Source organism: Bubalus bubalis, chromosome 5, assembly GCF_019923935.1.
Source record: "Bubalus bubalis isolate 160015118507 breed Murrah chromosome 5, NDDB_SH_1, whole genome shotgun sequence".
NCBI classification, from domain to species: Eukaryota; Metazoa; Chordata; class Mammalia; order Artiodactyla; family Bovidae; genus Bubalus; species Bubalus bubalis.
Window position 1 is genome coordinate 10,129,683 of NC_059161.1, and position 13,455 is coordinate 10,143,137.

General features: G+C 39.5%; 1 protein-coding gene across 4 annotated transcripts in view; it reads right to left on the reverse strand.

Moving 5' to 3' along the window:
- NSL1 (NSL1 component of MIS12 kinetochore complex) overlaps window positions 1–13,455 on the reverse strand; it is a 70,098-nt gene that overhangs the window by 24,228 nt on the left and 32,415 nt on the right. Inside the window, exon 6 of one of the 4 annotated variants that reach the window (XM_006054049.3) lies at window positions 9,476–10,968. The exons of 2 other annotated variants lie outside the window; for them this stretch is intronic. In XM_006054049.3, the coding sequence (XP_006054111.2) occupies window positions 10,690–10,968 (279 nt within the window). In that variant the 3' untranslated portion in view covers window positions 9,476–10,689. Of the gene's footprint in view, window positions 1–9,475; window positions 10,969–11,407; window positions 13,342–13,455 lie in introns of those variants that run through there. One more of the 4 variants, XM_044942691.1, reaches the window with a different exon arrangement.

Below are 13,455 nucleotides of genomic sequence, written 5' to 3' on the forward strand. Positions count from 1 at the left end.
CAGGGACACCTGGCGTGCTGCAGTCCACGGGGTCACAGAGCATCAGACACGACTGAGCGACCGAACAGCAAGCACCAGGGAGTGAGTCTGAGGGGTGTGAATGCCTTCCTCTGCTCTGACACTCCCAGGGATACAGGGACTACACTTCAACAGTAGTAGCATGAAGACTCCAGAGTTCAAATTCAGGGGAGTTTCCCAGTGACTTGCCCTCAGGACTTTAAATTCCCCAGCCACTCACCGACTCCCCACCATACTCCTCTGCCTCCTGCGATAGTAAGACTATCTTTTAAAGTCATTTAAAAAAGAATATGAATACCACAAGTTATTAATGCCTGTGATTGTGATCTAGAGAAACTGACAAGTTAGAAATTTGCAGTGTGAAATCATTCATTCACTCAGCTAATAGTAGTAGAGGGCAACAGGCTACAAACAACTTAAGAGATACAGCAATGAATTATAGGAGGACTCCTTGAACTTGAGGCTTCAAATGAATATAGTATTAATTTCCCCAAATCATTTCATGTAAAATACCCAGTAACCTTTTAGTGGTTATCTAGAAAGATTGTTTTTTTCTTCATTTTTGTACATAGAGACTTGATAATAGAATCTATTTGCAAAACAAATGGTCAGGGGGAGAAAAAAAAAAAAAAAAAACTTCAAAGAATCCAAAACTAAAACTCTCAGCTAAAAACAGAATCTTATCTGAAATATACTGACATAATGGAACTGAAACAACTGAAAGAAACCCCTGAAGTACAATTTATTTCTTAATTTTCAATAATATGAAGAGAAGATAGTGGCGAAGATAACTCATATTCACTTGCATTTGTGTTGCAGTTTTAAAATCATTTAAAAATCAAATATATTTTATGCAAGTATTAAATGCATATAATTTAAAGAATCAAATCTGCAAAACTTATACCAAAAAATATCAGTCCCTCGGCCCACTTTTCCCACCTAGATTCATCCACAAAGGTAACCGCTTTCCATTCTCTTAGCTGCGTTCTTCTGGCATTTACTGAATAATATCCATCTTGTATCTCTGGAGTCAGCTATTTCAGACACTTTGCATTTCCTTTCAGTTGTGGCAAAGACTTCACTCCCCAACATTCCCACTTCGTGGTTGATATTCAGATGGTCAGAGTGGAAACTATCTGAGTTGTTTCAATACTGCAAAGTACTCCTGGTATACTGGTTGGTACAGGAGCTTTCTCAGCATCCCATCCTTGTCACCCCGGATGCTCCAGTTCCTGTCCTGGGAAACCCTGGACTTTCCCAGGACCCAGGAGCTGCAGGGGCCTCCAGAGTCCCTACTCCGGTGCTTTGACCACTGTCTATTCTGACGTCCAGTACTTGTGCTGTACTCGTTATTAATTTCTAATCTTCTTGCCCTCCCAATATAACTGTCTCAATTTTTTACTTAATTCAGATTTGGGGTGCTCATTATTATGTCTTTGTAAGTATCACTGTATAGCCAACTATGATTACATTTCTTTCCTTGTACAATTTTCTGCTTTTATTGTGGTGAATAATTTCCTGGTATTTTGACATGTTTCTTTGAACATCCAAATACTATAAAATATCTCCTCTATATAATTTTCCAAGCTGTCGGTTATATTTTCTCCTCCCGATAGTGTCTCTTTTGGAGTCTTACGTGTTCATATTCCACCCTAACCTGACTGCACTCTTCTTCAGATCTACTGAACTGTGTCCTGTGGAATTGAATTTGCCGCAATCTCGGAGACTCTCTTTCCTAGACCCATGGGCTTTTTTGGTTTATTCTTTGTAGTGGAGCACATGCTCTAGAAGTGTCCCCAAAAAAGATGCTTTGGAGATAATTTTTTAAAAAGATTTTGCATGTCTGAGAATGGTTTTTGGCTAACCTCACACTTGATTATTTGACTGGGTATGGATCCCTAGGTTTCAAATCATTTATACCAAGAATTTCCAAATCGCATTGCTTCCAGGATTCTTATTCGGTGATTTGATGCCATTCCAATTCCCTTTTCTTCATAGTCTTTTCCTCTCGTGGAAGCTTTTAGGAATTTCTCTTTATCCAGCATTTCTCAGTAATCTTCCATGGTAGACATGAGTTTGTTTTTGCATTCCTTGGGTTGAATACTCAGGTTTTATCTTCTGGAGTCTTGGGATGTGAAAATGTTTTTTTTGTTTGTTTGTTTGTTTTTGCATTATTCTTCTTTCTTTACTGTCTTTTAAAATTGAGATATACTTCACAAGCCATACAATTCACCCACTTAAAGTGTACAGTTCAATGCGTTTTAGTATATTCACCAAAAAACCATCACCACGATCAATTTTAGAACATTGTCATCACCCCTGAGAGGAACCTCATACCCATTAGTGATCACTCCCCATTCTTCCTACCCTCTCAATCTAGCCCTGGGCAACCACTAATCTATTTTCTGTTTCTACAGATTTGCCTGTTATGCCATTTCATATAAATGGGATCATACCAAAGACAATCGTATAAGTGACTTATCACTTAGCATGTTTTCAAATTTCATCCACGTTGTAACATGCACCGTACCTCTTATTGCCAAATAATATTACATCAAGTGGATATACCACGTTTTATTTATTCATTTTTCAGTTGATAGACATTTGATTTGCTACTATAAACATTCATTCACACGTTATTACATAGACATGCCTTTCATTCTCTCAGGTTTTGACCTCAGAATTGAACTGCTGCATCATATGGTAACTGTATCATCTCTTTGATAATTTTAACTCGGTTTTCTCTGCCCTTTATTTCTGGAATGGCTATCAATTATCATACCATTCAGGTATGACCTAAATCAAATTCCTTATGATTATACAGTGCAAGTGGGAAATAGATTTAAGGGCCTAGATCTGATAGATAAAGTGCCTGATGAACTATGAACAGAGGTCCGTGACATTGTACAGGAGACAGGGATCAAGACCATCCTCATGGAAAAGAAATGCAAAAAAGCAAAATGGCTGTCTGGGGAGGCCTTACAAATAGCTGTGAAAAGAAGAGAAGCGAAAAGCAAAGGAGGAAAGGAAAGATATAAGCATCTGAATGCAGAGTTTCAAAGAATAGCAAGGAGAGATAAGAAAGCCTTCCTCACCAATCAATGCAAAGAAATAGAGGAAAACAACAGAATGGGAAAGACTAGAGATCTCTTCAAGAAAATTAGAGATACCAAGGGAACATTTCATGCAAAGATGGGCTCGATAAAGGACAGAAATGGTATGGACCTAACAGAAGCAGAAGATATTAAGAAGAGATGGCAAGAATACACAGAACTGTACAAAAAAGATCTTCATGACCCAGATAATCACGATAGTGTGATCACTCACATAGAGCCAGACATCCTGAAATGTGAAATCAAGTGGGCCTTAGAAAGCATCACTACGAACAAAGCTAGTGGAGGTGATGGAATTCCAGTTGAGCTATTTCAAATCCTGAAAGATGATGCTGTGAAAGTGCTCAGTATGCCAGCAAATTTGGAAAACTCAGCAGTGGCCACAGGACTGGAAAAGGTCAGTCTTCATTCCAATCCCAAAGAAAGGCAATGCCAAAGAATGCTCAATCTACCACACAATTGCACTCATCTCACATGCTAGTAAAGTAATACTCAAAAATTTCCAAGCCATACTTCAGCAATACGTGAGCTGTGAACTTCCAGATGTTCAAGCTGGTTTTAGAAAAGGCAGAGGAACCAGAGATCAAGTTGCAAACACCCGCTGGATCATGGAAAAAGCAAGAGAGTTCCAGAAAAACATCTATTTCTGCTTTATTGACTATGCCAAAGCCTTTGACTGTGTGGATCACAATAAACTGTGGAAAATTCTGAAAGAGATAGGAATACCAGACCACCTGACCTGCTTTTTGAGAAACCTATATGCATGTCAGGAAGCAACAGTTAGAACTGGACATGGAACAACAGACTGGTTCCAAATAGGAAAAGGAGTACGTCAAGGCTGTATATTGTCACCCTGCTTATTTAACTTCTATGAAGAGTACATCATGAGAAACGCTGGGCTGGAAGAAGCACAAGCTGGAATCAAGATCACTGGGAGAAATATCAATAACCTCAGATATGCAGATGACACCACCCTTATGGCAGAAAGTGAAGAGGAACTCAAAAGCCTCTTGATGAAGGTGAAAGAGGAGAGTGCAAAAGTTGGCTTAAAGCTCAACATTCAGAAAATGAAGATCATGGCATCTGGTCCCATCACTTCATGGCAAATAGATGGGGAAACAGTGGAAACAGTGTCAGACTATTTTTTGGGGCTCCAAAATCACTGCAGATGATGACTGCAGCCATGAAATTAAAAGATGCTTACTCCTTGGAAGGAAAGTTATGACTGACCTAGATAGCTTATGCAAAAGCAGACATTACTTTGCCAGCAAAGGTCCATCTAGTCAAGGCTATGGTTTTTCCAGTAGTCATGTATGGACGTGAGAGTTGGACTATGAAGAAAGCTGAGTGCCAAAGAATTGATGCTTTTGAACTGGGGTGTTGGAGAAGACTCTTGAGAGTCCCTTGGACTGCAAGGAGATCCAACCAGTCCATCCTAAAGGAGATCAGTCCTGGGTGTTCTTTGAAAGGACTGATGCTAAAGCTGAAACTCCAATACTTTGGCCACCTCATGCGAAGAGTTGACTCATTGGAAAAGGCTCTGATGCTGGGAGGGATTGGGGGCAGGAGGAGAAGGGGACGACAGAGGATGAGATGGCTGGATGGCATCACCTACTCGATGGACATGAGTTTGAGTGAACTCCAGGAGTTGCTGATGGACAGGGAGGCCTGGCATGCTGCAATTCATGGGGTCGCAGAGTCAGACACGACTGAGTGACTGAACTAGACTAACTGATCAACTAGACATTGGCTCTCTGAATTTATTCTCTTTATTCTTACTTTTTCTTCCTAATTTGCTATCTCCTAGTCTTTTTGTTTTACTTTTGGGAAATACTCATATTATCTTACAGCCCTCATCCTGAATTTATTTCACCATTTACACTTCAACTTTTAACTTTTGAGAACTCTTTCTTGTTTACTAAATTCTTTACTGGAATTTTCTTAATGGAAGCAGTCTCTTCTCATCTCTGGGAAAGCAGTAATTATTTTGTAACTCTGCCATGTATTTGTCTGGGTTTGTTTGTTTGTTTGTTTGGGGATCCTAATTTCCCTTTGGTTTTTGTGTTCTTGTTTTCCGTTAACCAGTATGCATTGAGAAACCACCTTGTGCCCGCAGGCACTAGCTTTGGTACATCAGAACAAAGGTTCCTGCCTTCGTGGGACCTACAGTCTTTTGGTCTCTGCATTTGGAGGCTTCCTTCACATGTCTGGTGAATTTCCACTTGAGTGCTTATTATTTTTTAAAATAAAACTTATATAAAATAAAATGAAGACATTTAAAGTGCATAGCTCAATGAAACTTTACATATGTATACAGCAATATAAGCACCACTGAGATCAATATATAGAACATTTCCGTCACCCAAAAAGCTTGCCTGTGCTCATTCTCAGTTAGTGTCTCCTCTCTCCCCACAGGCAACCACCATAGATGCATTTCGCCTCTTCTGTAATTTCCACAAATGGTATGTACTCTTTCGAGCCTGGCTTCTTTCATTCAATATAATGTCTTTGGGATTTATCCATATTACAGTTAAGTCCCCTACATACGAACTTTCAAGGATGCAAACGTGTGTTCCATCAATGTCAAGTATGAGTGAAATTGAAGTTCACCCTCCACCTCTGCTGTCGTGGATCCTTCAGCTCCACCGTCTCCCTCCTCTTCTCCCCTCTCCAGTTAGGGACTTTTCTTGCCTGTTCCTCGATGCCAGTCCCTATATGCCAGCTGTTATACTGTATGACTGGACTTTTCTAGGTACTGGAAGACTTAAAATGGTTTTTGTCTGTTATGTATTTTTGGTATTAAAGTATTATAAACCGACTACAGAATAGTACTTGATAACCAATTGCCTTAGTTGGGTACCAGGCTGACTTTGTTGGTCTTATGAACATATTGGACTTTCAAACGTGCTCTCAGAAGGGAACTTGTTCATGTGTAGGGGACTTACTGTACATGTATCAGTAATTTCAGTTTAAAATTCCTGTGTATTTCATTATGTGTATATGCCACAACTTGTTTTTTTACTATTAATGGATATTTGGGTTGCTTCCTGTTCTTTTTCCACACTGCAGGTTGCGGGATCTTAGTTCCCCAACCAGGAATCAAACCCGGGTCCTGGCAGTGAAAAGTGTCAAGTCACAACCGCTGAACTGCAAGGGAACTCTCTATTCATTTCAGAGAGTAAAATATATACAAAAATGTTTCTGGAAGCCCTGTGTGGATGGGTCTTAAGAGACAAAATGGCTCCACAGTACAGCAATTGGACTGGTCAGCTGGAAATGCGGCTTGGGACCTGCAAATATCATTGTCTGGAGCTCTTTTCTCTGGGGGTTTTTCAGTTTCTCTAAAGAAGGCCCAGCTAAGATGTGTGAGGCTGCCAGTATTCTGGACCTTCAAGTCTTACCACTCCAGTACGGAACTTCACTTTGCCCATTTTTTGTTCTGGGTTTCACTCTTCTCTCCAGGTCTTTATTTCAGTTTTTCAGAAGACAAACTCCTTTGGCATAATTACCAACGGTGAGTGAAGGGGATAAGTCACCACCTCATTTTCAGGCTCCTCCATCTCACCTGTCTCTGTGGTGTCCTCCATTCAACTGTCAAGTGATTCTGGGGGTGGGGGTGGGGCGGAATTGGGTTTCCCTTATCAATGTATCACTCTGCAGACAATTAGGTTTGATATCCCTCTGACTTGTTAATCCATTTCTCTTTCCTCCATACACTTTCCTTCTTCATCTGCTATGGTTTGGGGCAACCTACCTCCTGCTTTCCTCAAAAGATGAGTCTGTTTTTCTTTCTTGTTCTTGCTATTTTGGGGTAAATGCCACAAAAGAGGGACCACTGATTCAGTGGATCTTCCACCTCCTGGCCCCTCCTGTGTTGACACTAATGGCGCCTCACCACCAATTCTGAGGAGGACAAAATTCTTAAAAGTTGTTCCTGCTTCTCTCTTCAGGTTCACCTGTAGCAAGCCTCTTTAGACAAGACCCACACAGAGAGACTTACCTGGGGGTCCTCCTGTGCACAGTGCTCCCGCTCAGCCACCTGCCCTGTTGAATTCTCTCACGCTGCTGGGAATCTTCCTCCCTCAAGACTGCTCAAATGTCACCTCCTCCACAAAGACTTCCATGGCTTCTCACCAAAGTCCCCCCACATACATCTATGATTTGCTGCATTGCATGATCATTGTTTTCCTCACTGGAATATGAGACTCTTGAAGTTTTATCCCTTGAGTGTTTTCACTTCCTTTTTTGACAAACCAAATAATAGTAACGCTTGTGGAATGCTATGTATACTATGTGCCAAGTACTAAAGACTTTATATTATGAACTCACTTCTCATAACAACACTATAAGGTGGGTATTATTGTCATCCCCATGTTATATATGAGAACACTGTGATACAGAGGTATCCTGCTCAATTCTATATAATAACAGTAGAACAGATATCTGAATCCAGGCGATCTGGCTCAGAAACTATGCTCTGAACCTGACTTTTGAACTAAGTAGTGACTACCAGGTATCTGTTGAGTGGCTTAATTAATAAATGAAGGTATATAGGGGAAAACGAAGGCCTTCAACAGAAGTCAGACAAGCTCAGTTTTACAGACAGCTGCATTCTGAAGCGAAGTAAAAGTTTGATTTCATTGACTTTGTTCTCTACGCAGCCCAAGCCATGAAGGCCCAAGGAAAGAGGTAGAGGGAAAGATTTCTGTTGTCCAGTGTTATGGACCAAACGTTTGAGTCCCCTCAAAATCCATATGTTGAAGCTCTAAAGTGAAAGTCGCTCAGTCATATCCAATTCTTTGCGACCCCATGGACGAATTCTCCAGCCCAGAATACTGGAGTGGGCAGCCGTTCCCTTCTCCAGGGGATCTTCCCAATCCAGGGACTGAACCCAGGTCTCCTGCATTGCAGGTGGATTCTTTACTGTCTGAACCACCAGGGAAGCCCATAATCCTGCCCCAAGTGTGGCTGTATTTGGAGACAGGACCTCTAAGGAAGTAATTAAGGTTAAATAAGGTCATAGGTGTAGCTTTCTAACAGGATTAATGTTCTTAAAAGAAAAGACACCAATACCACCCCAACCACCAATGCATGCATGAAGGAACAGAAACTGAATTTGCCTTGATTGTGGGCTTCAAATCTCCAGAACTGTGAGAAATTAAATTTCTGTTGTTTAAGTCACCCAGTCTGTGGTATTCTGTTACAGCAACTCAAGCTGACTAATACAGTTTCTAATGCCTGATGTTTGGAAAACACAGATATTCCTTCAGTGTTTTCAGAAACCAGCTGCTTTAAATGTTCTCTGTCCCTTGAAACTGGATTTGACCTTCCTGTGATTTGCTTCTTTGTCTGACTTTGGTTTTTGTTGAAAGGAAATTTAAGACTCCATCCAATCTGGCCTTCTTTTTACCATAGGTATGTGACTATTTGATTTTCTATTTTTTCCTTCAATATTTCTTGCAACTACAGACTTTTTGACTTTTCATCACCTTGGCTAGCTAGTTTCTCAGTCTATGCAGAAATTCAATTTCTCTTTTTTTAAAAATATTTGGCTGCACCAGGTCTTAGCTGCAGCATGCTGGATCTTTTTCATTTCAGCATGTGGGATCTAGCTCCCTGACCAGGGATCAAGCCTCAGCCCCTATACTGGGAGTGCCTGAGTCTTAGCCACTGGACCACCAGGAAGTCCCTCCATCTCTCTTCTTAAAAATACTTATCGATAATAAATTACTGATATCAGCCATGTTTACCTTAGTTAATAATGCTAATATATTTTCTTTCCTAATGGTATTTCATTTGGAACTCTGCTATAACTGTGGAGTAACACTTAGAGCCCTCTAAAAGATTTCAAGTTTCAGCTGTTTGTCTGAGGGCTTTAAAAAGAACAAACTTTTTAATTATAAAAATTTCCAGACCCAGGAGTAGAAAGATTATAGTTTCACACAGATCCAACATTATCAAGATTTTTTCCATACTCACTTCATCTATTCCTCTCCTTTTTTCTTGGCTCACATATTGCAAACAAACCTAAAACATCAAGTTATTAGACTCCATGTATCTCAATATGAATTTCTTAAAAAGAAGACTTTTTTAACAGAAACACAATTCAGTTATCTAATCTAGGAGAATTAACAATAAATCTTTTGTTTGCATGCCTTTGAGTGAAACTATTCATAGACTTTTGTACTGATACTATGAAAAAGCACGACATTAGTATAGCAATATTCTGTAGACTCCAGTTTTACAGTGAAATTTAGTTATGTGCAAGGTGTTGACCTACCATCCAACTAAAGCTGAGCTCCAGAAGGCCTGAGACAAGTCTTAAAAATACACAGGATCAAGGCTGCAGTCTTTGTACATTATTTTAATAAAAACACACTATTGCATACAAATATACAGATCTCAAGTTGTTAACACTCAAATTCAGAATGCAATAAAGTAGCTTTGTAAGTTTTCTTCACTGAGACAGACTTTCTTATTCATGATTATTAACACATAATGAACAAGAGAAGTACATTATTTTCCAACCTCGTGATTAGTAAATTCCTCTGTAAAGGAATGAAGGTATATAATCGTTTGTAAGAAAACAGCTGGCAAACTAGATGGCCCTGGCTACATTGTATTAATGTGAATAAGAGAAACAATAAGAGCTAGAGAAACTCTACTTAAATGTTTAGAAGTATAGGCAATACTGCTTTCTCAGACTTCTTTCTACCAATCATTATATACTTGATATGTAAACATTCTCAAATGTAAAATAGTTCAATATGATTGCATCTGTATTTCTTCCACAGTAATGTTTAATGTATTAATCTGATATATATTTTTGAACTGGATTCATCTACAAAAAATAATGAGAAATCCTGAAAAGAAATAATTAGTTCCCAGTCAACTTATGTTTAAAAGTTAATCTATGAAAAGCAAAAGTGTGGGTAAGAAACGCCAGCTACATAGCAAGTTTTATTTCTAAGAGAAATTCTTACACAAATAATCATCTTCTTTGTCTTACAAAACAAAACCAAAAAAATTCTAAAATTAATCCCACAAATTCAAATTAGTGGAACTTAGTGTAACAAAGTCAAAGCCAGTCTTGTCATCTGCATGTTAATTTGATAAATCAAACTGCCTTGGGGGAGGTACCCAAGAAAACAACTGTATCTGCTACTGTGCAGAAATGATGATGACTTTCAGCCCTTAAATAAAGATAACTGTTACAGCTCTTTTTTAAACAAAGACGTATATCTGGGAAACGCAGTGGAATATGTTACTTCTGCAATTCCACAAAAGCTGTAAGGCAGCCAAGTGCTGATGGTATTTAAGGACAGTAAAAGTTTGTACTCTTAATGACTGTTGACAGGCTTTGTGCCAATATTCAAACAATATGCTTTTCATGGACTACAGACGAAAATATTATATCACACCCCAACATAGCGTTACTATATTTGTATTAAGGAATCAATAGTTATCTGCTGTTTAAACAAAGTCTTGTCCAGGCATTAGGCTGTAATCTAAATGTTGACAGTGCCTAATTTCACCTCTTAAGATGAACAAAAAGGGCTTATGTATCAAGATTAATTCTCTTTGGCCGCAACGGATACCATTTTCTCTGGGGGCAGTCTTTAGTTCGCTTTCTTCTCAGTACCAAGTCAGTAGCTGTCCTAGTAGAAGTCTCTGCTGGTGTGGTTTCTATTTGTGCTATAAAGCTCTCGGGTTTAACATCTGGTTTCCTACAGCAACTGGAAAAGACTTCCTGGTGGACTCTCTGGAGCTGGATAATAGGCTGCATCTTTAACACTTGGGAAAATCCATCTCCTTGTTCAATTAATGCAGGTAAGGACTTAAAAAACAAACAACGGTAATACTTAACATTAATCTCAGGCTGAAACACAAACACACAGAGATAAGTACAATACTCAAGTATTTAAACTGTTCAGGTCAAGCCTTTTTCTAAAACCTTACTTTTAGGTCATAGATAATCGATATTACTTTAAAATACCAATTTTAGCTGAGGAATTTTAACAAAAAGCTAAAGCTAAAAAGATGTATTCTATTCCTATTTTATAATGCCTAGTAGTAAAATAAAACTCTAGTAAAACAGGAGGTAACGGGGACTTCCCTGGCAGTTCAGTGGTTAAGAGTTTGTCCTTCCAATGCAGGAGGTGCAGGTTCGATCCCTAGTAGGGGAACTAAGATCCCACATGCCTCACAGCAAGGTGAAAAGATTAAAACACACACACACACACACACACCCCCACCCACCCACCCACACCCACACATACCCACAGAGGAGGTAACAGAATTTCAGAGTTAAAAAATCTAATGTCTGTAATTCTGTATTTTAGGATAGTGCAATTTTAGAAATCTTAGAGGATGGATCAGCGCATTTTTCCTATAAAGGCCCATAGAATAAACATTTTAGGCTGTGAGGGTCTTTACATTTGTCACAATTATTCAACTCTCCTGTTCTAGTGTTAAGAGGCCATGCAGGCATACATGCTCAGTCACATCCCACTCTTTGCGACCCCTTGGACTGAAGCCCACCAGGTTCCTCTGTCCATGGAATTTTCCAGCCAAAAATACTGGAATGAGTTGCCATTTCCTACTCTAGGGATCTTCCAAAACCAGGGATTGAACCCGTGTCTCCTGCATTGGCAAGCAGATTCTTTACCACCGTGCCACCTGGGAAGCCCCAAAGAGGCCATAGACAATAAGTAGATGAAAGTACATGGCTCCGTTCCAAAACAATTTTATTTACAAAAACAGGTGGCAGGCTGGGTTTTAGCCTGGCCCGCCACAGTTCGCCAACGTCTGATTAAGAGCATGCTGTGAGAGAAGTGTGAGTACCAGAAAATCATGGGATCAAAACACATCACAAAAGAAGGTTACAGAAAGTAATCAAAACAGAGGAGATCCTGAAGGAGTTTAAAAATAATTTTCATGTACTAGAAATCCAAATGTTTTTGTTTGGGCAGAATACATGTCAAGAACATAGACAATTTTATTATTATAATATTAAAACTCCAAGTTGGATATGCAGTTGATGGAAGAAACTTTCACATACTGAGGTGTGGGGAAGTCACTCTGGTTTATACATGATCTAGTTTGAACCGTGTGCTAACTCAAACAGCCTGTCTTACGGCCTGTCAAGCATACCCGTACCTCTGCTTTCACCATGAAAGAAAAGAATGTGCTCATCACCCAGTTACACAAAGGGCGAAGGCACGACCCACTGCAGTCACCCAAGACAGCGAGCCCCGAGGGGAACTCAGGAAGGGAAAGCCAAGATGAAGCATTCTGTGATTGGATACACAGGCTCCCAGATAGTTAAGATGCACATTTAAGGACATATTTCAATGACCCCAGATTCTTGCACCTTCCCATACACAGAAAAAAACACTAAAATCATTAACTTGAGACATCTGTTCTTCGCGCTTAGCAGTAATCTTTTACCAAGTCGCAATCTTGACAACATTTTTTTCCCCAGCCAAAAAATTCATATAGACTGGCTCCTCCCCTACCACTTTGGAGCAGTCCCATCAAAGCTACTGAGAAGCTCTTTCCTGGGCTATAGCCCTTGGTTTGACTCTAATAAACCTCTTCTGCTATTCCTATTATATATTATTTACTGATTATTTGCATCAATACAGTATAATACAGTGGTTAAGAGTACATGTTCTGGAGCTAAACATCCAGGGTTTAAATCCTGGCACAATTATCTGTTTGGGCAATCTACTTAGCCCCTCTAGTTTCCTTATCCGTAAAACAAGGAAGTAGCAGTACTTCTCTCAGAGGGATAGAGTAAGGATTAAATGAGGTAATACAATATAAGTAAAACAGTTAGACGGGGCCTAATTCATAAATGCTGACTAAATGTTAGTGTTATTATCCAAAATTGTTTGATGGATTTCTAACTCTCAGAACTCAAAAAATATAACCAACCTTTAAAGAAAGTTAAGTTAAAGTGTTAATCGTTCAGTCGTGTCCAACTCTTTGCAGCCCCATGGACTATAGCCTGCCAGGCTCCTCCATCCATGGAATTCTCCAAGCAAAAATACTGCAGTGGCTAGCCATTCCCTTCTCCAGGGGATCTTCCCGATGCAGGGATGGAACCCAGGTCTCCTGCGTTGCAGGCAGATTCTTTATCATTTGGGTCACCAGGGAAGCCCAACCTTTAAAGAAGCCAGGTATAACACTGGCACACAGTAGGTACCTAAAAAATGGTAATTATTCTGAATGTTACAGTCATTTAATAACTTCATTAAAGATCTATTTAAAAGACTACTGAGAATTCCTATTACAACAGACTAAGACACATATGAATGCT